The sequence below is a fragment of the Ictidomys tridecemlineatus genome, chromosome X (assembly GCF_052094955.1).
Source record: "Ictidomys tridecemlineatus isolate mIctTri1 chromosome X, mIctTri1.hap1, whole genome shotgun sequence".
NCBI classification, from domain to species: Eukaryota; Metazoa; Chordata; class Mammalia; order Rodentia; family Sciuridae; genus Ictidomys; species Ictidomys tridecemlineatus.
In genome coordinates, this window is record NC_135493.1 from 37,826,101 (window position 1) to 37,853,025 (window position 26,925).

General features: G+C 37.9%; 1 protein-coding gene across 4 annotated transcripts in view; it reads left to right on the forward strand.

Moving 5' to 3' along the window:
• Chrdl1 (chordin like 1) overlaps positions 1-26,925 on the forward strand; it is a 112,317-nt gene that overhangs the window by 72,069 nt on the left and 13,323 nt on the right. For 2 of the 4 annotated variants that reach the window (XM_013357738.4, XM_005323355.5), the window contains exons 7-9: positions 13,392-13,459; positions 20,986-21,154; positions 24,871-25,065. In XM_013357738.4, coding sequence (XP_013213192.1) covers positions 13,392-13,459; positions 20,986-21,154; positions 24,871-25,065 — 432 coding nt within the window. Of the gene's footprint in view, positions 1-13,391; positions 13,460-20,985; positions 21,155-24,870; positions 25,081-26,925 lie in introns of all 4 variants that reach the window. The other 2 variants (XM_005323354.5, XM_013357737.4) reach the window with 1 other exon arrangement.

A 26,925-nucleotide genomic window follows, 5' to 3' on the forward strand; every position in this document is an offset into this window, starting at 1 on the left:
TTTGAGTAAAGGATATGTGAAATATAAACTGAAGAATAATTAATAATAGAAAGAAAAGGAAACAATGAAAACACATGTTATTGTATTCAAGAGACAATGAATTGCAGAGGATATAGGTTCTGAAGTCAGAAACGCATAGATTTGACAATGCAGTTACATTAAACAAGCTATTCCAATTAGAAACTTGCATTTCTTAACTGTAAAAATGCTTAAGAAGTGGTAATTATTAACCTGGAATTAACAGAACTGAATCCTCTCTTCAATTTCCAGTAGCTTTGTCTTTTTGTGTATTTAAGCCTCATAGAACTTTCTTTCTATTCATTGTGGTAACAGATCCTGAGACTAAGTATCTTCAGTTCTCTTATTACAATTTACATTTCTTTCCCTTTATTTTGTTCTCAGAAGCAGAACATGAAAGCTAGTTCTTCCTGACCATGTATTGTCCCTTCATATACTTCACAATTCATTAAATTCTTCCTTTGCCATCTCTTCTCCAGCCTAAATACACCGTTTCCTTTCATCTTTCCTTATAAAGACTAAATCCTACACTTTTATAAAATTTGTTGTTTTTTCTGTGCCTCCCATTTCTTTACATCTTTCAGTTGTATATAATGTGGTTGAAACTCCTTTGAAGTTCTCATTTTTGAAGTACCTAGTTATTTTTTTCTGTTGAAATGATGTTTTTACAAAGGTGTATCTTGTATAAGCATATTACTCACACAGCAGGGAACCCAGACACTTCTCCCCTGTGCTGGCCACCCTAACTGCAGGCCAAATACTGGAGAAGAAATAACCTTTTGAGTGCTGAACTTGCAAACCTTCATATAAAGGACCCCATTGAAAAAGCCCCTCTGCACTGTCACCAAACACTAATTTGTGCCTTTCTCCCTGGATCAGACAGCAATCCTAGATGTGGATTGAATCTCAGACCCAGCCTCGGTTGTTTAGACATGTCTGTGAGGCTAGGACACTCAAGAGAGTGTTGGCAGGGTACATGTCATTGCTGGCACTTCAGCAAACCTCATCTGAACTGGAAGCAGAGCATAAACGGCCACTAGAACCTTAAGGGAAACTTTATCAGAAGACCAGATCTCTTCAAAGATTGTACTGCTGCCACATTCTGGGCAGGCAGGCCTCAAACCCAAACCCACACCCAGCTTCTCTCAACCATTTATCATTTCTGCTTGCCTGTCTTCTGTCTATCTTGCCAAAGCAAAGAGGAAGACTATATACTTGATTATAGACAAGGGAATATTATTTTGGTAGGTCATTGACTATATTGAAAGTCGCGCGCGCACGTGTGTGTGTGTGTGTGTGTGTGTGTGTGTGTGTGTGTGTGTGTACACTATATATACTAAATGATATGCACTTACTATGTGCCAGGGGGTATTCTAAGCACTTATGTATGCAATAACTCATTTGATCTTCACAATTGTACGATCTATTTTAATCTGCATTCTACAGACAACAAAGTATAGGCAGAGAAGCTATGTGATTTGCCCAAAGGTACATGATAGTGTCAGAACTAAAATTTGAACCTAGTTACTCTGACTCTGGAGTCCCAAATTCTTAACCCCCACACAACTTTGTTTTAGTCCATTAGCAGGGTCATAAAGGCCTCTCCTAGTGCAAGAGAGTAAAGGGGGAGGAGAGACATATATAGCACATCGGGATTGGCAGATACTCCTCAGAGAGTAACTGCACTACCCATCTTTCCACATCAAGGCCTCAACCTCCCCCTCACAACCACAGGGGACCACTTTCATCCCATCTGTCTCTCTCTCTGTCTTCAGGCTTAAAGAGTCTCAAGGGTAAATATCTACTTTCTTTCATTCATCAGACATTTGTTAAGTAACCTCTAAGTAGCTGGTACTGTGCCAGTGCTGGAGAGACAATGGTAGACAAAAACAGACATGGAACTGACTCTAATGAAGTTTTAGTGGAGAATGCAGATATTTAGCATGTAATGATATAAGTAAACCAAAAATTGCAATGGTACTATATAACACAAAGGGCAGGTTTTGTGAAAGTCAGTAATTGAGGGGGGCCATCCTAGACAGAGAGGTAAAAGAAGACTCCTAGGACTATCTCTCCAGTCTCAACTCCAGCCTCACACATTCTTCTTCACCCTCTCCAAGGTGAGGAAAGACTGGCTCAAAAGTTAAGGAGATAAGCTGAGTGCAATGGTTATGCCTCTAGTCCCAGTAACTCTGGAGGCTGAGTCAGGAAGATGGCAAGTTTGAGGCCAGACTCAGCAACTTAGAGAGGCCCTAAACAACTGAGACCCTGTCTCAAAATAAAAAGAACTGGGAATGTGTCACAGTGGTTAAGTGCCCCTGTGTTCAATCACCAGTACACATACAAGGTGGCAGAGAGGGAAGAGAATGGAATGGAAGGGAAGGGGAGAGATATAACTGGTAGCAGTGTTATATTCCTGGGATCCCCAACTTATCATCCAACTAGGAAACCAGCAGCCCCTCCATGCTACACTTGTCTCTATGCTATTTTTTCTACGTTGTATGTTCTTCACAATACTGAAGGAATTTTCTTCATAAGGAACTACTAGGTCATGTTGATTTACTATAGCTACTACCATTTCTTACCATATTATGCAATCTAAATTCTTCAGCTTGTTTTCTTTCTTTCTTTCTTTCTTTCTTTCTTTCTTTCTTTCTTTCTTTCTTTCTTTCTTTCTTTCTTTCTTTCTTTGATGTGTATCTTTACTAAGTGATTCTGGTAATTTGATGAATGCATTTGCAATGTGCATGCATTTTTTTCTTTTTTTAGTTTTTGGTGCTGGGGTATGAACCCAAGGTCTCCTACATGCTAGGAAAGCACTCTACCAAAGAGCCACTTCCTCAGCCCCTTCAGGTTGTTTTTAAGCATCATCTGTAAAACAGTTAGGTCATTCCTTAATCCACTACCCATCCTAATTTCTCCCCCCCCCCATCGTCATTTCTTTAACATCACTACACACACCTGCTCTTGGCTGGCTCATCTCTTCATCCTATAACTTGTCATGTTTCTCCCCATTTTCTTTCTCTTCAGCTCTATTCTCCACAAGCTTGGAAAAGTTCCTCTTCTCTCTCCTACATAATTAAGATCTCATTCATCTTTGAAGAGTCCAACTGAAGTTTTACCTCTTCTAATTGCCCTGCCTGATCACTCTAATCCTCATTGATCCCCTTCTTTGACCACCTTCAGAGCTTACTCTAGTTCATACAAGTCAGTCCATTTTCTATCACTATCACAAAATAATTGAGATTGGGAAATTTATAAAATAAACAGCTTTATTTGGCTCAGAGTTTTGGAGCCTGGAAGTCTTAAGATTGGGCTGCCCTATCTGCTAGGCTTCTGGTGAGGACCATATGCTTGCTACTCCATGCAGCAAAAATGTGGAAAGGGAAACAAGTATTTGTGGAAGAGAGGAAGGGAACAAAAGAACTAACCTGCTTATAACAACCTGCTCTTGCAAGAACTAATCCAGTCTACCAAGAAAAGCATTAATAATACCTCTTAAAGAAAAAACACATCCAAACGACAGCAATAGAATTTAGCATTTAAATATATTTTCTTATATTGGCCATCTTTTTTGTGTACCTTGGTTTCTCATTTGGGAACCTCTGTAAGTAAAGGACCATCTTGTCTCCCAATGTATCTCCTATTATAGGAAAAAACATATATTTTGCTGACGGATACACTAAAATCAAAGAGAGTCACAATCACAGAAAGCTCTTGATAGGGTTCTCAGTGGAGGCAGAAGACTAAACACAGTTTTTTTTTTTAATCCAACCCAACTCAAGTGAGCCCAAAGACGGAGCTGTGGTCTCTTTTTATGAAATTGAGATATTTCTGCTAACTCCTTCAAGGTAATTGAAAGTGGAAGCTCCTTTTAAAAGTAATTTTTCAGTATCAAACAACTTCTATTGTACTTGCAATTCTTGATTTCTGTTTCCCAAAACAGAAAACACAAAAAAATTGCACCTCAGATGCAACCTCGGCTTGAATCTTCGGGAATTGGTGTGTGAAATACTTTGTTGTTTTCTAAACATCAAAAAATCTGCTAAATTTTTCAGATTTTTTAAATCAAAGAAAACTGAAGAGCTAACAGCATCTCCAAATGTAGAGCTTAATAAATCAATTTTGAATCCTTTGTGTATTGACCCACATTTTCTGCAGAAACATCACCATCTCCTGGTCATAATGATAGGAAAGAAACCTTGTTATTGAGAAGAATTACTACTTAAAATCAAAATTCATCTTGCATAGCTGAACTTTGTGCCTTTTGACTAGCAATTCCCATTTATTCCTCCAAGATGAATAAGTTACAGAGATCTACTGTATAATATCATGCCTCAATGTTCTTGCCACAGTAAAATAAATATTTTTAAATTAGCTCAAATTTGAGTAAATATGTTCTCACCTGTGCTTCAAAATATATTGAAATATTTGGATCTTTTCAAAGCTTCAAAATAGTCTGACCACCATTAGTAATCATTTATGTTCAGAAAAGGGGACCATCTTAGAGATTTTCCATCCTTGCCTAACTCTCCTCTTCTAAATTCTAAGTAGAATTGTTCTTCTTCCATGGAAACTTTCTGTGTTGTTTTTATTCTCTCTCCATCCCTTGTGCTCAGAATTCATCTCCACATGCTTACTGACTATCCCAGGACCTCCACCCCTCTGAGGTCATCATGTTCCTTCTTCGCATGTCTTTTATGTCTAGAATATTTCTTCCTAGACAGAGAATCCATCAGACTGGATGGGATAGTGTTGACTTTCATATTGAACTTAACAAATTGATAACCATGATTCCCAATTGACCATTTGGAATCTCCTATCAGGGTCAATAATGCCCTACCCTGTTCATAACGTTGGAGGGGTGTGTGTGTGTGTGTGTGTTTGTGTGTGTGTGTGTGTGTGTGTGTGTGTGTGTGTGTATGAGTCTGGTTCTATAATAAAAATAAGGAATTTCTTTTGAAGCATTTCACAGCAATTATTTCCTTGCAGGTATTAACAGCCACTCTTTCTTCAGACTTAGTCTTTCTGATCACTTCAAGGAATGGCATCACTGCCCAGAAACGCACTATTGTATGTACTCATTTCTCTCTTTAGAACAGAACTCATGAGTTTAGATTGAATCAATCTGATTTGTTGACTAACAGTGAAAACAGATGAAAGAATCATGAGAAAGAAGAGTACTGTCAGGCACAGGAATCATATTTGACTACTACCCACACTAGAACTTACAAATTCTGGATCTCCCCAGTCCAGGAAAAGGGAAGTTGATTATCTGTTTGTTTGTTTTTTATTGTTGTTGTTGTTGTTGTTGTTGTTGTTTTACAAGCAAGGAACCAGTATGACTACATCCACGTTCTGCTTTGCTTTGGCTATTAAAACCAGATTCATGTCCTCTACTTCCACCTATTAATCTAATCCTCTTCAGGTAGGACAGAAAGTCAACACCATGTTCATGCAAAGAAGGACCTTATGACTGACTCTTTCTTTTCTAGGTTGACCAGGCCGTAAGCACGGATAGATCATTGACTTTCCCTTCTCTGTCCTGCTTTTTATTTTCAGCTTATGATGTGGTGGCACAGGACTCAATTTTATTTGGGTACTTGGAATTTTTAACTCTCTACTTTATAACTATGTAAATTGAACCGCATCTCAATGAAGAAGATACCTATCCTTTTAAGCCTCATTTTAGCCAAGTGAGAAAAGGGTTTAATTAAAATGCTAACTCCTTTTCTGAAAAGATGAAAATGAAGAGATGAGTAGCATAATTATGAGAGACTATAAGCCAGAAAGGTCTGAGCTGAAGGAATCTCTGTAACTATTATTGTTGTATCTGTGTCTCTAGGACCCTGACTTCTGATGGTTTAGAAACAAAATGATTTCCTTTCTATGTGAAAGCATAACTTTGCTCTTTGCAGCAGGCTTTATTTATTTAATCTAAACTCTTTCCTCTGTGAAACACCTATCACATTTGTGGAAGTCCCTTAAGCTGGGTTTTCCCCATGTGTAACTTATTTTTGATAAAAGAGAATAAAGAACTGGAAGGAAAGGAGGGGAGAAAAGGTAATGGGGAATAATACTTACAGACAATACTTGCATGATAATTTCTGTGTACCAGGCACTGTTCGAAGTGCTTTGTATACACAAGTTCATTTGATCATCCTAACCAGGTAAGGGAACAATTATTGTCTCTCATTTTAGTAATAAGGAAACTGAGGCACAAAGAGGCTAATTCATTTGCTCAAAGTCATGCAGGAGGAGGTAGCAGAACCAGGATTGGACCCAGGCTGTCTCATTCCAGTCCATTCTTGTAATCATTACATATACCATCTCTCAACTTGGGGATATTGAAGCAATTTGGGGAACTGTTTTCATCAGGGCCACTGGAAGAGACAGTCTTTGTGATGACTGTGTTCCCAGGAGCAAAATATGGTAACAATTTAACAGATACATTGGGACTACTCTGGAAAGGAAAGACTCCATTTCTAACCATGAACTTGGATCTGTTTAGTCATATCTCCATTGAAAAAGCAGAGGGTAGGTTATGGATACCAGCCAGCTAGTAGTTTTTCTACTCTCTTCTGATTCCCTCCTACACACACATGTGCGCGCACACGCACGTGCACACACACACACACACACACTCTCTCTCTCTCTCTCCCTTGTGCATTTTTTAAAAAATATTAAGTATTTCTCATTTTTTGGAAAAATACTTTTGAATACTTCAGATTTGGCTTGCTAGTTCTGGCAGGAAGTTATCCCTTTTCTGTTTCTTAGTATTTTTCTGCAAATATTTTGTTTAAAATGCTAGAGTTTGTATTGACAAACCAAATAATAAAATGCTTTATTTGACCATAAAGTATATTCTAAAAAAATGACTGTCCACTTACAAGATACTGGAAGACTTCTTATACTACTATATGCATATAATTATTTCTATAAAGAAAGAAACTTATTCCAGCGTCCATTAAAGCTTCCCACAAGTTTCAGTGTGCTTGCTTCCTCCTAGCAGAATTTGTAAAGTTAGATGATTGGCAGGGGCACCCTGAGGGCATTTGCTTCCACCTGCTCCTTCATCTCCAGCTCAATTACTGAGTATTGGCAAATAAAGTGCCCTCATGTAGAACCTGGAACATGGTAGGTGGAGATTTCATGATGGGTTTCTTTCTTCCTCTCTGTTCTCTTTCACTTTTCCTCAAAAGACTTTCACTATTTGCTCTAATTCTGCTGATTTCAACTGATTCCTCTGAAAATGAAAAGATCACTCTACTGTCTTGAGGATTCATTTCATTTCTATTTGCTTTCTGGTTGGAATGACTAAGTAGTTTACCATCCAAACCAAGATGCTTTTGAAGGCAAGAGGGAAATCTTAATAATTATGCCTGTCAGAAAAAAATAGGCGATAAAACTAAGTTATCCCAAATAAATCAGGCCCTATAGCTGTCCTATTTATGTTGTCTTGTGTGGTTCAGAAGTGGCCACATGCTGGCGTAGTTTTGCTGTCTAAGGCTTATCTTCGTGGGCATCTTAGAATCTCACTGTACACTTGGTCATTTTGAGAGCACAGGAATTACTTTCCTGACCTGCTTGAGCCAACCAGAGATTAATGTAAGCCATGGGAGTTATAAACAGTCTGAATTTCAGCTTAGATTTTGACCACTTTTCAAATACTTGTTCTCCATTTCTCCCATTACCAAAAAGCCAAGCCATTCCAGCCCCATAGGGTACCACTCAGAGTATAATTGAGGTTTGAATAAACAACACATGTGGCTTTTAAGGTTAAATGAATATTGTTTGACATACAGTACACTAGAGTTGTTTTTCATTTTGGTTTAAAAAATTGGTTAAAATTACATCTTGTTGCTTCTCGGAATTAACTAGAATCCATCTGTCTCCATTAGAATCACTGTTTTTTTACAAAAAGCCTTGGCTGAAAGAAAGAGGTTTCATCTCACTCAAGAAAAATTGTCCAGTGAATCAGAAAAAAAGCAAATAAACAGGGTTTTTAGGGTGTTTGTGCTTTTTTTTTCAAGATATAATGTCGAAGATAATAAATTGACATACAGTACCTATTTTCAGCTATCCAGACAGATACTACCCAGGTCTAGAGAGCCATTCATATGCATAAAAAGTGTAAACATCTGAGAAGATCATTTCAGTATGACCATAGTTTAAATTTAAATAGGATAACTAAAATATTGGAACCTTCAGGTGTTACTTAACAAAACATCCATTCTTAGATAATGTCCTTTAATGACTTCAAAAGCTCAAAGGTAACAGAAATTTCATCGGTTCCTAAGAGATGGCGCACGCGCGCACGCGTGAGTGTGTGTGTGTGTGTGTGTGTGTGTGTGTGTGTGTTCAAAAGTAATAGCTCTAGTGGTTTTAATGAGTAAAATTGTTTCAATTTATATAAAAGTGCTCAGGTTTTCAAATATAGATTGTGCCAAATTCATCTGAATTGTGTCACAGGGTATTAATCTTATTTTTCATTTTTGTATTTGTTCTTTTTAGTTATAAATGACAGGATAATGTATTTTGGCAAATTATACATACATAGAGTATAACTTATTCTATTTAGGATCCCACTCTTGTGGTTGAATATGATACAGAGTTACCCTGGTCATATATTGAAATACAAGGCTAGAAAAGTTATGTTCAATTAATTCTACTGTCTTTCCTATTCCCCTCCCCATCCCTTTCCTTCATTTCAGGGTATTAATCTTCTGCTCCCATACTTGATACAGACTTGCCTAATTGTTTTGCCATCTTACCATCCTGCTAACTAGTAACAGACACTATATGAGTCTACAATGCTTCAACATTCTGACTAGATTATAAGTACTTAAAGACACTATTTAACTTAAAAGTCCTTTTTAAAACTCCATTGTCTAAATGTACTAAATTGAACTTCTGAGAAGGCCATACTATGTAAACATTTTGTGTCAATACCAATCATGAAATCTAGACTTAAAAAGGGCATTTGATGAAGAGAGCTATTGTATGATTTTTCTTTGGTAATTTGTTTTCTTTCTTTTAGCTACTTAAATTAGGCTTGAAGCCACATCCTATAGCTTTTACATTTCATTTTGCCATTTGCTGCTAAATCTTTCCTGGTTTCTAATCTTTTCTCTAGTCTATTTTCATTTGGCTCAGACCCACCACTGCCAGCTAAAATGGGACAAGTAAATCTAAGTTTATCCCTACTCAATCACTGTCAAGGGTAGTTTCCAACTTTCCAGATTTGCAACCCCTAGGTTATTTTATACTGTTTTCTTCTCTGCCTTTCTCCTCTGTGATCAGATCCTCCATCAGGTTCTTATACTTTTCTTATCTGCAGTAGTTTGAATCAACCCTTCCTCACTACTATTGTGGAGATGTTCATGGCCTATTACCTATTACTGTGGCAGCCTCCTGGTTGGCTTTCCAGATTCCACTTGCTCCCTGACTAGTCTACATTTCATTGCCAAACTCTGTTTTTACCATAAGAATCCCTACCTAAAAATTGATAACAGGAGCAAATGTGAATTCTTGAGCTTATTTTTTAAATCCATGTGGTGATTTTTACTACCCCTGTTTATCTCAACAGCCCACCCCATTCTCTCCTTCCTTCTCCCTGCATTCTCTGTCCCATGCAGTTAACAGCCCATTTCTCTTGTTTTCACATCTAGTTTCTGCTCAAGCCACAATTTGCCTTCTACCTCCAGTATATGACTTCTATTTCCAAAGCTCTGATTCTTTGCAAATGTCATTCTATTCAGAAGACATACTTTCTGCCCAACATTGCTGTCCATTTATGCCCTGCAACATCTACTTCTAACAATGGGGCTTAGATCTGTTAGGAAGATTTCTGCAATTATATCGGACTGCTTATCTTCCTATTCAATATTTCCTAAGCATGCATATTCCAATTTTATTTCCAGTTGATGATCTGCCTGTGTTTTGAGGCTGTTTCCTATATTGGTTTCCTGTCACCTCCAATCATGGTGTACATATCTTGAGTGCAAGAGCCCAGCCTGATTTCTGTCCTCCTCCTGCCAATATCAGGCATTCCAAATATATGGCATTTAATGCATGTTAACGGACTCATGGGCATCATTTTCTAGTTACAACCAAAGGTTGTAATCTTCACTCTTACAATGCATAGTCAAAGTTTCTCCTACGTCTTCATGCAGTCTTTGTCTGCCTCAGATATGAAATAACCAGGAAGAGGAGAGTGGACTGCCCAGAAACTTAATTCTGTTTTTATTTTTTTGACTGCAGTTTAATTCAGTACATACATTGAGAACCTGATATGTACCCAGCAATATGCCAATTCTCCAGTACAGTTATGCTCAAACTCCTGCATGCATCAGAATCCCCTGGAGAGCTTATCAAAACCCAAATCACTGGCTCTACCCCAGAGTTTCTGACACAGTATTGTGGGGTCCAAACTTTATATTTTTAACAAATTTCCAACTGATGTTTATGCTCTGGTCTAGGGACCACACTTTTTTAAATTTTCTCTTTTTATTTATACATGGCAGTATAGTGTATTTTGACATATTATATATACATGCAGTAAAACTTCCAATTATTTTGGTTGTACATGATGTGGAGTTACACTGCTTGTGTATTGATATATGAACATAGGAAATTATGTCCGGTACATTCTACTGTCTTTCCTATTTCCATCCCCCATCCCTTTCCTTCATTTCCCTTTTGTCTAATGCAAGAACCTTCTATACTTCTCCAGCCTTATTGTGTATTAGCATCCACATATCAGAGACAACATTTGATCTTTTCGGGGGTGGGTGACTGGCTTATTTCACATAGCATGATAGTCTCTAGTTTTATCCATTTACCAGCAAATGCCAAAATTTTATTCTTCTTTATAGCCGAGTAATATTCTATTGGATATGTATACCACATTTTCTTTATCCATTCATCTGTTGAAAGATGCCTAGGTTTGTTCCATAGCTTAGCTATTGTGAATTGAGCTTCTATAAACATTGATGTGGTCATGTAGGGACCACCCTTAAGGAAGTAGTGATTGAGGGGAAATAGAGATGTTCTAAAACATGGTCTCTCATTTCAAGGAATTTATACTCTACTCAGGGAGATAAGGCAGACATGGTAAACATTTAGTAGCACAAAATATTTATAATGTTTTAGTATTCATTCATTCAACAAATATTGAATAAGTATCAACTATGTGCCCATCACTGTTCAATGTACTTGTATTATATCAATAAAAAGTACAGACCAAAGTCCTTGTTCTCATGAAGATTCTAATGTCAAAAAAGGACAGTAAACAATAACATATGTAAAATGTAAGATAGTGACAAGTTCTAAGGAGAAAGAGCAATAAGAAGGAATTTTAAAAAATCAGATGTGGGTTTGAATTTTATTAGGTTGATCAAAAAAGCCTCCCGCTTTAATCATTTGCCAAGTATTGACTGTTTACTATGTTTCAGGTACTGTTAAAGATTTGATTGTAAATGGCTACTTCTCCTCTCTGAGCCTTGGTTTTTCCATCTGTTAAATGGATCTGTTGAACAAAGTCATGCTTGAAATCTTCTACATTTCTAAGGCTACATAACACTAAGTTTTTTAAGCAGTCAGAAATACATGTGTGTCTGAGGACAACTTTGTAGAGGAAGAAAATCATAACTGCTTTTCATAGGCATAGAGGAGCTGGCTAAGGTGGTACACACCTGTAGTCCCAGCTACTCAGGAGAGTAAAATGGGAGGAATACTTGAGTCCAGGAGTTTTTCTGGGCAACATGGTGAGACTTTGTCTCAAAAAATAATGAAAAAGGTCTAGGGTTGTGGCACTAGGTAGTGGTAGAACACTTGCCTCACACATGTGAGGCACTGGGTTCGATCCTCATACCACATAAAAATAAACAAAATAAAAATATTGTGTCCATATATAACTAACAATATTTTTAAAAAGAAATAAAAGGAGGAGGGGTGGGAAAAGAACATGAGCTAATATTTAATGAGAAACATATTTAATATTTAATTTAATATTTAATATTTAATTTAAACATATTTAATGAGAAACAATGAGGTCAAATGGTTCCCATTGTAGAGTAGCTGAGGTAATTGGATAGAAGGTAGGTATTCAATAAAGATGAAGTAGGGGCTGATTGTAGAGAGTCTTGGATGGGGACTTACTTAGGGTTTTGATCAGAGAATGATATGATTATACAATCAAAGCTGTATTTTAGGAAGATTAGCATTCACAATTAAGTCTTCAAAATTCATCATTGTTTTCCATAAGATTATCTTTGAATTATGAAAGGTTAAATCTATACTTTGTAACAAGAGACTACTTGATAATATTATTGCCATCAAACTAATTTTCAGGTATTTTTCAAGTCCTTTAAAGCCAATGATATTGCATAAATTTCCCTAACAGTTTATTGAACAATGATTGAACCATTAACTAAATAATATTTAGTTTTAGGTTTTTAAAGGCTTGAGAGATTAATTAGAAAAGAAAAATTTAAATCATACTTTTGCATATTTCTTGTTATCCCACAAAATATCTGATTGAATATTGTGTTTAACTTCAGCCATATGTATAATTTATATAGTACTTATTTAGAGTGGTGAAAAGATCTGTAAGACCATCTCTAAGACCATTTCCCATCTGTTTGTTTGGTCATAGATAAAACAAGGTTCTTGGAAATTAACCTATTGTTTTGACCTTCAGTCAGCTAAGGAATATTCATATCTGTTGCATGTTTGTTGCTCTCAATGCTTAAAGTAGAATCCTCCTGTTAAAAGCACTTACTCTGGAAGACAGCAATGATAGGCATTTGCTGTTCAAAAACTGGGCCATATTAGACCTAGAGAAAATTGTGTCAGGCAAAAATAGATGAGAGCATTCTGGATATTTGTTATGTAAATACTGTAATCACAGCAAGTTTTATCTTAACTTTCAAATAAGCTTATACCTTCTCAGAGACATAATAGTGAACTGAACAAATCAAGACAGACCAAATTCTGAAAACTCATTGTGTAAGGCTAGTTTAAACACAAATTAAATATGACCTGTAAAATACTAAACTGTCACTGGAATAATAAGCAAAAGTGACAATGATATTACATGGAAAGTGATTATTTTCCCTTTTATTTTCCAAACTCACGATAATGTTGCTAGATGATCTATTTAGAAAGTGGTAGCTTTCTTCAGAGTTGTTTTGAACCATGAGGCACACCCAGAGAAATCCTTCAGTACTGTTTCTTGAAGGGTAGCCACAAGAGCTAAAACGTCTTGAGAACTTTGGAATCATACTACCAAAAATGTTTGGGGTCACAAGGGTGATAGTTTTCCCTTCTATGTATGTATTATTTTTTCTTTATTCCTTTTTAATAAACAGGGGATGGAGAATTGTCGTGGGAACATTCTGATGGTGATATCTTCCGGCAACCTGCCAACAGAGAAGCAGTAAGTGTGAATAGCTCAAATAATTCAGTACTCCACAGCCAAGCTTTCCTTTCCTTGTGGCTACTATCCCAGCAAATCCAAAAAAAAAAAAGGGGGGGTCCTTTTTTAACACCAGTTTTCTTCTTTTTCCTCAGAAATTAGCACATCATCATCACCAACCTATAACCATTTAGGTACACTGTATAATTGTTAACTGAGGCCAGGATACAAACACAAAGAAACCACAGCCCTTCATCTATATCAGAAGTTTATACCCTTTCAGGATGATTCTCCAAATCTTTATGTCCCCTGTAAAGAAGGCAAGTCATTACCCCATCCTCAACAACGAGCATCTTCTGTGTGATTGTAAAGTAGCCCATTCCATCCTTTTGATGGAATTTTTTGGATCAATTTGGACTTGTTCATATAAATCTTTCCATAAGCCTTAAGGCTCTCAATCAGATGTTTAAAATAAAGGAAAGATGAGGGCCAGTTTCTCCTCCCTTCACCCTGTAGCATCTCATTTCTGCTATCACTGCTAATCTTAGAATAAACCACACAAGTAAACATCTTTCTACATACAGTAATATTATCTTTTGTTCCTTTGTAGTATTTTGAAATAATTAACAAAATAGAACCCCTTTACAAAAATGTATGTGTAAGAAGAGTTAACACTTCTAAGTTCTTAGTGTCTGAAAAGGAGATGTTCTGATTCAGAAGGGACTTACATAAATGTGTTCACTGCACCCTATTCATAAAGTGTACAGGGACATTCATTTCAGCATTGTTTTCATAAAAAAGAATGGAGTAACTTAAACATCTATTAATAATAGTGTGGTTAAATACACTGAATCTATGGGTATATGCAGTATATATAAATATAGTCAAGGGGAGATAACTCCGAGACATATTATCTAACAAAACAAGGTGTTTTCCTTACATAAAATTGTGTGTGCATGTATATAAATGAATGTAAAAAAGATTTGGACACCAGTGAAACACCACATCATGTATAACCACAAGAAAGGGATTCTAATAAGAATCTATGTTATACTCCATGTATTTATAATATGTCAAAATACACTGTACTGTTATGTATATCTAAAAGGAACAAATTAAAAAAAGAAAAGAAAAAAAAAAGATTTGGAAGACCACATACCAACATGTTAAGAATGGTAATCATAGAAGTGTAGAAATGAACAGGAAGAATGGGAGGCTTGGTAAAATTTATCTTTTTACTTTGTCTTCTATATTATTTGATGCTTTTTCCATAAGCATGAATTAGTTTTGTAATGCATAAAATTTAATTTTCTAAAGCCTTAGGAACCAGTTCTCAGCAAGCATTGGAGGTAAGATAGGAGCCTAGGGAATTATAGAGCACACCTGAGGATAGTGAGGGTGTGAGGAAAGGGTCAAGATTTTTTGTAATCAAATGACCAATACAAACATCACAGTGTTGCTGAGTCTGTGCTTCCTGGTCATCACATGGATCACATCTAATTTACATGCCCCCTGCTTGCCAACACCCAACCCAAAGCCTGAGCAGTGAGATTAAATACTTTCTATTTGCATTTTTCTCCAGTGATATTGTTTACTAGGCATTGATGTCTCTGAGTGAATATAGAAGGACTATGGCAGGAGTGGAGAATGATCCTCTGGATATCTCAAAAAAGCAACATCCCACAGGACAGGGTGGGCTTCCCCATTTGCCATTTAATATAGATCTTGAGGAAAGCTTTTCTCCATCCAGTTGTATTTGTTTTACAGTGAGCATTTTAGTCAGCTTTTTCACCATCATGACCAAAAGACCTAACAAGAACAATTTTAGAGGAGGAAAATTGGGGGGTGGGATCATAATTTCAGAGGTCTTAGTCATTATATGGCCAGCTGTACCACTCTGGGCCCAAGGCAAGACAGGACATCATGGTGAAAAAAAAATGTGGAGGAGGAAAGCAGCTTAGGACATGGTTCATAAAGCAGGGGCAGGGGGAGAGAGCTCTCATCACAACAAAATATAAACCCTGAAGATATGCCCCCAATGACCCACCTCTTCCAGCCATACCCTACCTGTCTATAGTTACCACTCACTTAATCCCTTTCAGGGGATCAGTGCACTGATTACATTAAGACTAAGTGTGATTAGGTTAAGACACTCATAACCCAATCATTTCACTTTAAGCTCTTTTGCATTGTATCACATGTGAGGTTTTGTAAGATACCTCATATCTGATAAACCATAACAGTAAGATAGTCTTCCAGATCATGGCAGGAAATGGGATCAGTCTCAGTTTTCTGTGTGAATGCCCTCTTTATCTCAGCCCCGAATTTTTGTTATTGTGGTAGGAAGCTGAGTAGCTAAAGTAGTGGCTGTGAATCAGATGTCATTCCAAACCAAATTTATGGCCCAGTCACCTGAAATTATTAGGGTTCATGGTAAGCACTGTGATCACCTTACTGGTTGTTCTGGTAATGCTATTAATTACCCTTTCTTCTTGACTTTATTTTATGCTGTACACAAACCTCATCTCTGGTCTTTCAGATTTAATATTTTTCTAAACTGTTTATGATAGGGAAAGACTTCATCTAGGACTTCTTCTAGCAAAAGAGGTTATGTATAGAATGCAGGACCTTGAGATAGTTATTGATTTTCAAAGGAGTTACAAACATTTGGGAATGGCAGAATAAAATGGCCAGATGGTTCCACTTTATTATAAGTAAATATTTTTCTTTGTTCTAAAGTGCATAGATATTATGGGATATGATTTGAATAATAAATATCATCTGTAGTAATGAAAAATATACACCTGGTGCATAGCACGCACCCAATAAATTCATGTTGAATGAATGGCTGTGGAAGGTGCAATGAAATGTACGTGAGGGAGGGCTGGAGTAGAAATGGGGTTTTTCATTGATTTTAATGCACATAAGTTTGTCTCAAGGCAGAGAGAAATTCTTTAAATTTGGTATTTTCTTTTTCCCAGCCTAATGTAAAAAGATAAGAGAATCCTTTTTGAATATCCTTTGCAGGCTCAACTTCTTGCACTGGGATAAAACAAAAAGGCAGCTCCCAAAACGTTTTTTCTATCCAGTAGACTGTTCCTATTTTATGGTGAATTATCAAAACCTCAGTTCCACAGAAACACAGCTGATTGGTTTATTTTGCTAAGTAGGCTGAAAACCATCAGGTTACCAAGTTTTATGAAGTGAATAGGAAGAGGAAGCAGTGGTTCAAATGTGTCTCCTTTGTAAAAACCTGAAACCGTTTTTGTTTTACTTCCAGGTCATAATTTTACATAAATTGGTCATTATGCCACTGGACAAAGTGGGATGTGTGTGTGTGTGTATGTGTATGTGTGTGTATGTGTGTGTGTGTGTGTGTGTGTATGTGTGTGTGTGTGTGTATGAGCATGAGCATGCTCATGCGATGTGAGGAAGGAAAAGGAGGCAAGGAGTGGAAAGCTAAAACATGAAAGCAGGCATGATTTTCTTTTGGACAACAGCCAGATTGATTTTTGTCCCCCAGTTAATTGCACTGAAATTTGCTATTCAAAAAGAAAAGGAGTTTGGAATAGAAACAACATAAAAGAGGTAAAAATCCAGGTCTCATCCACATTGTCAGAAAAGTGGTTTAAGAAGAAAACTGGCCTAAGTGTCTTCCAGCCAGGGATTATTGTAGGTTAGTAGTGACTAGAATATAATACTTTTATGGCTATGTGGATTAGAATACTTTCTGAAAACACTTTTTAAATTAAAGATTTTTCTTTTAAGATAACTATAGATTCACTGGCAATTGTAAGAGATAATACAGAGAGATCTGTATGCCCTTTGCCCACTTTTTACCCCAAGATAACATCTTACAAATCTATAGTACAAAGATACCACTGCAAAGGCCCTTTCTGGACTCAGATGTTCTCCTGTCTCTGACAAGAAAACCTTTACATCTTTTTAGAAATTACCTGATATATAAAAATTATACAAAAATAAAAATTATACATATACCATGTGATGTTTTGATACATATATACATTGTATAACGTTTAAATCATGTTAAACATATCTAACTTCTCAAATATATATCATTTAGTAATTGTGAAAACATTCAATATCCTTTCTTTTAGGTTTTGAAAAAAATGGTACATTATTGTAATCCCAGGGTTAGTTTTTCACTGAATTATATCCTACAGCCCTTTTTATTTTATTTTTTTATTTTGAGACAGGGTCTTGCAAAATTGATGAGGCTGGTCTCAACCTTGTGATCCTCCTGCCTTAGCCTCCCAGCATACTACTGTGCCCAGCCAAAATGTCTTTCTCTTATCCAACTGTAACTTAGTACTTACTATTCAAACTTAGTACTTATTAATTGATCTTTCTCCATCCATCCCTGACCCATATTTTCCCAACTATTATGTCTTAAACCTGAGAAAAGTGAAGAAAAAAATCCTGGGGAGCCTTTACAGTGGAGGGTATTTTCCAACACCAGAAAATAACTGTTTTAGAGCCATTTCAAAAACCTAAAATTTTTTTCAGTCCTTCAAGTCAGTAAACCAGACATACCAAAATATTGAGCAAAATACAACAAAGCATAGCTTGATGGTAATTTCTAACAAACTGATTTTGACCTGTTCTCTCAAGCAGCCTCTGCACGTTGCCTAATTGCAACTGACTTCTATGATAAGCCACAGTTTCACTTACAACTCCAAGGTGTTAACGTCTTTCCTCCTTCACTCAAAGTTACAAAGTCAGAATGGCCCTTGATAAGACTTTTTCATTTGTATAGAAGAAAAACTCAAAAAAGAACCATTAAATCAAAACCACACACCATCACTACTCACCCCTGACCCCAAACAGAAAATCCATATGTAAGTGATTCTCCATCTTGGCTTTAAACTCCTGAGGTTTATAGAAAAATCCTAATGCCCAGGCCTCACTTCAGACCAGTTACTTCAGAGTCTCCGGAATTAGGATCCAGGTACTAGCATTTAAAAAAAAAGTTTTATTAGTACATTATAATTAAACCTAATAGTTGGATTTATTATGCCATGTTCATATTATTCAGTATTTTTACAGCTCCTCAGTCGATTCTACTGTGCAGCCAAGTTGGAGAACCAGTGGTTGTGAACACTATAGCTGAAAGAGCTCTATATTGAAAGAAGTTCTTTCTGGAGCAGCTTTTAGCCAAATGTTTGTGGACCATTCTTTCTCCACTTCTTCTTCCTCCTGTTCACCATCCTCTCTGCTTCCGCCCATTCTTACTCTCCTACCATTTCTAAAAACTCAACCTTCACTGTCATCCTGAATAAATTGCCTCTCTGGCCTCAATTTCTCTACTTGCAAAACAAACTACAACAAGGTGAAATTGTGAGAGACTACTAGTCTACATCAGTGCCTCTGTAAAAATCCTTGAGATTTTTTTTTTTTTGTCTCAAAATCATTTTCTCACCCTACCAGTTCCTGGTGCTGAAGAACAGCTTTTCAATTTGTGCTCACCATTATGAATCAGAGAACTTCTTGTACTTGCAACTTCTCCTGGGTTAGTGACCTTCCCTCTAATTCTCTCCCTGTTGAACTCCTTTCTTTTAGCATCAGTCGGACACCCACCAGGCAAACTTTCTCTGTGTTACTTTGGCAAAACTTTGCCAAACTGCAGAAAGGACAGAACGATCTGTAATGGCCTTTGTGGAATGTGAGTGATTATGGCAGAAAAAAAAAACATATGAGCCATTGTGGGAATGAGAAATATTTGCACTGAAAATCCTATTCATGTGCATGATAACAAACCGTTGTAACATTTGATGTGTGTGAATTTTTATAACAATGCACCAGAATGAGTTCTTTTTAGATACAGATAATAATGTTCTCTTTCAAAAGGCTAGGTCCACTTACTCTATCTCCTGTTCACTCTTCCTTCCTCCTGCCAAGAGAGCAATATTAGTTCCCAAAGCTAAATTTGCAACATGTGTGTCTGTGGCACATAACTGAAATCATTTTTTAATGGATGGAGGGGTCAAAGGACCCCATAACTATCTTCCCAACATTCCCTGCTATTTCTATCACTAAATATAAGGATTTTCCCTTTTAATTGCCTATGAAAGATTTTTAAATAGGTTTTCCCCTCCTTCACTCATAACAGTTAATGTTATTTATCTTAAAGGCTTTAAACCTTAAGGTTCTATTCTTCTCGCATTGTATCATCCTGTACTCACAGCCTGCTTCAACTCCTGGGAGAAGAGTAGGTAGCAGGATACTGAGCTCACCATATGTCTTGAACCCCTGATGAAAGAACAATGCTTGGAGCTGGGCATGGTGGCTCATGCCTGTAATCTCAGCAACTTGGGAGGAAGAGGCATGAGGATCACAAGTTCAAAGACAGCCTCAACAACTTAGCAAGGCCCTAAGCAACTTAGCAATACCCTGTCTCTATATAAAATATAAAAAGGGCTGGGGATGTGGCTCAGTAGTAAAGTGCCCCTGGTTTCAGTCCTCACACACACACATATACACAAACAAAGAATGTTTAGATTACTTATACTACAAGACTCTGAGCTTTCCTAAGGATCATAGTTTCTCTCTTTCAACAGGTATTGGATGACCACCTTCTAGATGGTAAACACCATTCTAGGCACTGGAATTGCAGCAGTGAACAAAACAAAATCCTTGACTCTCTGGAGTTTACATTGTAATCCTGTCTTGTGCTGTCTATAAAATGGCCTGCTGTATGATTTTATGCCATTTTGCCTGTGTTTACAGTCTCAGTATATCTTATTAAGACTGTAGTTGATTCCTGCCTTCTCCTCTCTAGTTTACTCTACAAATAATCAGAGTTCAATGCTGTGAAACACAGTTGTAATCAAGTTATTTCTCTCATTTAAAAAAAATTCCTCCAAATGGTTTTACACTCCCACCTCTATCGTTTACCAAATAAAGTCCTCACCCCTTAGCTTGTCATTTAAAGTCCTCCATGATCCAGCACCAACCCCCATTTGGAATGTTATCCTTCAACTGTTCCCTTTTATGGACTCTATGTTCTCTGCTACACCTTCTCAACTTGGAAACCTCTGCCTGGAATTTTCCCCAGAAACTGCCTGTAAAAAGTCTACCCACCCGTCATGGCCCAGGTCGAAAACCCTCCTGAGTAGCAGCTCTCTTTCTTCTCCTAATTTGCACAGCATTTTAGACTTATCCTGTGCACTTCATCACCTCTGCTGTGTGTTGTGGACTACTATCTTAACCCTGAAACTGGAAAATTTAAGAGTCTGAGGGTCAGGAAAGACACTTTTAGCCTTTTTGGTTGTTTTTTTTCTCTCAGGAATTTGTTTCTGAATCTAGTCTGATCTTCTGCAAGGAAAGAGAAAAACCTCAGACATTGCCAGTGCTGCTTTCAGATGATCACATTTTCACTTCTGTTGGTATAGGGAAACATGCAGTTAAGATCTGAGTCCATCACTGAAAATCAGAATCATCAAATGCCATCTAATGTATCTAACTCAATCTGTGCCACTTCATTGGAGGATTTTTTTTGTACAAAATGTGTTCTTATCATTTTGTAGAGACATTCTTACCACCGCCCTCATCATGATCCTCCACCAAACCGACAGGCTGGAAGTCTGTCTCGCTTTCCAGGGGCTAGGAGTCACCGAGGAGCTCTTATGGATTCCCAGCAAGGATCAGGGACCATCGTGCAGATTGTCATCAATAACAAACACAAGCACGGACAAGGTAAGGGACCATCCTCCTTTTCTACTACAGCCACATATTTTTTTAAGGGCTGAAGCTGGGAAGGACCTTTTCTCCCACCAACAGCACATATTTGCATGTGGGTCACTCACAAGTCTACAAAAGTGGTTGTGAACAAGTGACTCCAGGGTAATCTTTGGACTTCCCTAAATGCAGCTAAAGGACTATGGACAAATTCCCTTTGTGCTTTTGAAACAGCACCCCCCATGCTTTTTCAGTTGCCTCCATGGATCATTTGAGAAAATTCCTGGGGTCTTCATTCAGTAGGGCACCCAACATTGAAAGTGCCAAACATTCTGAAGCTCTTATACACACCTTAGAAGTAGCCGTTCACATACCTCAGTGCAAACCAGATTCTCTTGGGGCTCTTGCTAAATATTCCAGGCCCCATGCTCAGAAATTCTGGTTCAATGTGGAGCATATGAGATTGTCTTGAGAAATGAGTAATTTAGGGAAAATCCAGAAACTACCTGGCCGAGCACCAGGACAACTGATCAGGTTAACACTGACCTACAGCCCACTCAACTGACCAACTGATTGCAGCAACCACCCACACACATGCACAGGGCCTGTTTTCTCCTTTACTGAATTCTCTGGCCTCCACTGATCCAACCCCAGTAGCAGAGGTAGGAGGAGGAGAAATTCAATCAAACAATTGACTGCTTCTTACTTTTTTAGGCATCCTGTCAACCAGCTCTTCAAACTAACAGCTCAGCTGGTTCCTTTTTACCAAACCACAAACATGTTTTATTTCCTTTAAAGGAAAAACAAATCAAAGGCAGTTCTCTGAATGGGTTAAAGTAATAAATTATTAAACGAAATGATTGAATATCAGGGGTGAAAAACAATCCATTACAAAGAACTCCTACTATAAATCTCAACAATACTCGTCAAGCCAAAGCTAGATGATCACATCTGTTACTAGTTAGATGTAAATTTCAGATTATAGATAAAAATTAAATTGCTTTTGAAACCTACAAGCTTAAAAGAATAGTCTAAATAAGATTCTTAATAAAATGGTTATGTATTAAAATAATTGGAAATATTTGCTATTGATCTATGTTTGATTCAAAACTTACTATGTTTATGTTCTAAAACATTTTGATACCAGTTTATGAAATGAGGAGGAGTTAAGTTGCAGTTTTATTTTTCAATCCAAATTTCCCCTAGTAGATTTCATTTGCTTTGAAAGTATTTCAAAGCCTTAAAGCAAGTGTGGGGAAATGGACTTTAAAAATCCTAAATCCCATAATTTCCATAAAGCTTCTTCTTTTTCAGGGTAAGGCTCATCCCTTGATTGTCTCTGTGTTCTATAAAAGCTCCAGCTGGTTTACATTTATTCATCTGCGCCCATTGACTTGGATGCAGCAGTTCTCTTCTGACCTTTCTATTATAGTTCACTGGAGAATCACTTGTGTCCACCCCCAGCTCCCAACTCCCCAGCTGGATGATTCAAAATCATCTTGAGAATTTGTTGGTGGGGAGAAGGCTGGGTTTTCCTCTAGAGAACTGACCTCATCATATCCCACTGTTGAGTGTGGGCTCTTACCCAGTCTGGACTATTCCCTTACTCTACGTGTTTAGAGGAGAGGGAACCTAGCTATATGATACTGAGAGACCTTCTTGCCTTGCTCCTCAGCATGGCTCACCCTTCTCCTTAGCCCTATTGCTAATAATGTGGTCCTTTCAGATATATCTATTGGTTCCCTCTTGGAACCAAAGAGGAGAAGCAATAGTACTCCACCATTTTGAACTTGAATCCAGCCTAAATTTTCTTGAAGCAGACTACCTATGCACTTGCCCACATTACCTAGAAGGGAGTGTCACTCTCTGAGGAGAAACAAGAGGTGAGGGCACACAAGAGAATAACACATCTGGTCTGTTTTTTGTTGTTCTGTCTACAGCCTTAAGCCCCAGTTTAGGTATCAAGTCTGTATTCTGACTCATGTTGAGGTTCTTGGAAATCTTTACATGGATTGACCCCATAGTGTGCCCAGCATTCTAGCAGCTCTTGCAAAGGACAGTAAGAGGCAGCCAATATCATTCATATTTCTTAATGTGACCCAGTGGACTCGATGAGAAAGAAATAGCCCAGTGATTCATCCTGAGCTGTTGTCTTGCAGCCAAATCAGTCAATTCCTAGAAACGCCCCAAGTGAGCCTATTTCTCACCCCCCAACCCCACCCAAATTGATACAACCCACCCTAGAGATGTTGTTGATTGGGATGCCGACAGGTCTCTCTGGGTGTGATGAGGTGATGGGAATAATGAAAAACATACTCAGACCCACTCATAGTTTGAAATCTCCACAATCTCAGCACTTTATAAAGGGGAGAGAACTCATTCTCAGAATTCCCCCATTCACAGACCTGTACAGTTTTTTTTTTTTTTTAAGAGAGAGTAAGAGAGGGAGAGAGAGAGAGAGAGAGAGAGAGAGAGAGAGAGAGAGAGAGAGAGAGAGAGAGAGAATTTTAGTATTTATTTTTTAGTTCTCAGCGGACACAATATCTTTGTTGGTATGTGGTGCTGAGGATCCAACCCGGGCCGCACGCATGCCAGGCGAGCGCGCTACCGCTTGAGCCACATCCCCAGCCCTGTACAGTTTTTTTGTTCCCTGAGGCTTAAGTCCATGGCTTACTGTAGGAGCCTAATAAGTTTTAAGTTGATTTGCATGGAAGGATGCTCCTGTGTGACCCTTTACATTCACAGGCACCTCAGATTGCAGCCCAGGTGTTTTGTCTTTCAAGGCCCTTCAGAAACAAACTATACTTCTCACTCAACAAATGCCAGAGTGATGAAGGATATCTGTGGAGCGGGCAGTAATTCACTGTAGCCAAATCTCTACAGCCACTACAAGGAGGGAGACTGAGGAAATTTCCTGAAGCTTAGAGACATAAAAAGCCACCCCTTCACAAGTTATAGGCCCTTTCCCTTTCAGTCTTTTCTTAACAACTGCCTTCCTACACTACAGAGTGGACCAGCAACATTAAGCTCCATACCCACCCATATTGGTGGATCAGACTCTCATACTATTTGAAATTTTGAATGGATTGGCTTCAGGGTCTGGAAGAGACTGGCCCTTTGGGAACAGCAGTAGTTTTTGCATCTATCCTCCCTCATCAGCACATTTGCTTGGGAAATTTCATGCCTGAAAACGTATCAACTTGTGCCATACAAATCTTCTATGGCACTGTAGATGTTAATACCACATTCTACTGTAGACTCTTTAGCAGGTGCTCAGGATAGATAGAACTCCACATTCATGTGTTCATTTATGTCTGCATTAAAAATATTCACTAAGGCTGGGGTTATGGCTCAGCGGTAGATGCTCACCTAACATGTGTGAGGCCCTGGGTTTGATCCTCAGCACCACATAAAAATAAATATATAAAAGGAAAGTATTGTGTCCAGCTACAACTGAAAAGTAATATTTAAAAAATGTTCACTATCTGCCTATATGTATTAGGCCATTTGTGAGCATTCAAAGGCCACTGCAGATGATGAACCTGGATAACTGATGATAGAATGTGGCCCAAGCTGAGCTTTGGTCACACAGACTGCTCTGTAAATGTGTCTCCATGCCCATGACAAGAACAAAGGATGCTCGATGTGTTAAGGAGTTTAGGCCTTGGGTTGCATGCATAGGAACCCATATTAGCTCCTTTGCCTTTAATTTTGAGTCCTATGTTCTCTTCCAGTATGTGTTTCCAATGGAAAGACCTATTCTCATGGCGAGTCCTGGCATCCAAACCTCCGGGCATTTGGCATTGTGGAGTGTGTGTTGTGCACTTGTAATGTCACCAAGCAAGAGTGTAAGAAAATCCACTGCCCCAATCGATATCCCTGCAAGTATCCTCAAAAAATAGATGGAAAGTGCTGCAAGGTGTGTCCAGGTAAAAAGGCAAAAGGTGCGTTGGTTGGAGGCCCTGCCTTTGGTTGACTGAGATCCACACATAGTTCCTCTCAACTTTCATTGGGCATCAGAAACATAATTAACCTCTCATATAATTCTAATGATAATAGTTCTAGTAGGAATTAACTTCAATTGAGGGACTGATAAGATGATTACTTAGAAGAAATTTACTACTCTGAGATATACTGGGGATTTCCTCTTGTCTACCACACCTCCCAGACAGCCCTAAGTGCTATATTTACTCTTGCTTTTATAAATAGCAGAGAGTTTATGTTATTATAATTGTTAAGAAAAACAGTAGCACCTCTTGCTTTTATTACTGTTTAGCTCATCAAAGCACAGTCACATCCATTACACTTTTCAGATAGGAGGAAATATAGATGAATTATAGTAGGAGACCAGGTTCAGCTTCAAATGTAAGTTATTGTGTGACTTTAAAAATGTGCCATATCCACTCCTGGCCTCATCAGCCTCATGTGAAAAGGTTAGAACAATTGATCTCTAGGATCCTTTCTTTTCTTTTTTGTGTTTGCATTTTCTTTTTTTGAGACATAATATTTGTATTTATTTATGGGGCATACTATAACAATTTGATAGATGTATCAAATGTCTAATGGACAAATCAGGGTCATTGTCATTTTTACCCCCTCCAACATTTATCATTTCTATGTATTGTAAACCTTTGGAATCTTCTAGTTATTTTGAAATACATCATAAATTTCTGTTAACTATGTATACTACTATGCTGTAGAACACCAGAACCAATTCCTCCTACCTGTATTTTGGCACCTATTATCTAACTGCTCTCTATCTCCCCTCTTGCCCTATCTCCCAACACTAAAATCCTATAATTATATTATTTGCCTTTTAAAGACAAGGGAACTGAGATGTACAAAGTGACTTCACCAAAGTCATGCAACTAATTGATAATAAAAACCAAGGCCAAGGTTCATGCCTGTAAACCCAGCCACTGAGGAGGCTGAGGCAGGAGGATGGAGTTCAAAGCCAGCCTCAGCAACTTAGCAAGGCCCTAAGCAACTCTGTGAGATGCTGTCTCTAAATAAAAATATTAAAAGGGTTGGTGATGTGGCTCAGTGGTTAAGCACCCCTGGGTTTAATCCCTGGTACCAACAAAACAAAACAAAAACCAAGGCCCACAATAAATTAATAAAAACAGAACACTATGTGTAAATGGTAGACAGATCAGTAGAGGGAAGGGAGTAGGGGGGAAGGGAGTAGAGGGGAGGGGAGAGGAGTAGGGGGAAGGGGAGGGGAGAGGAGTAGGGGGAAGGGGAGGGGAGAGGAGTAGGGTGGAGGGGAGTAGGGGGAGGGGAGGGAGTAGAGGGGAGGGGGGTGGGGGGAGGGGAGGGAGTAGGGGGGAGGGGAGGGGAGGGGAAGGAGAGATACTGGGATCTGAATTAGAACAAGATATATTCCATGCTTGTGTAATTAAGACAAAATGGATTCTACTGTCATGTGTAACTAAAAAGAACCAATAAAAAAAATAACTAAAAAGTAAATCTGGCCAAGCTAAAAAATAAGCAAATAAACAAAAAAACCAAGGCTTGTAACTCAGGTCAACTTCAGCCCTATTGTCTTCTCCAGCAGAAAATGTTTACTAATTTTTTAAAAAGGCAAAATAATTATTTAAATTGTGGTTTGTTTTAAAGACATGAGCTAAATAAAAACATAATCAGTAGTCCTGGCAATGACAAAATATGAGATGAGTAATCAAGTATTCTAACCGTGGCTTGCCACTGGTCTCCTGTGTGATTGAGACCAAGTAACAACTTCTCTGAGCCTCAGTTTCCCTTTCTGCAAAATGAGAGGGTTAGAGCAG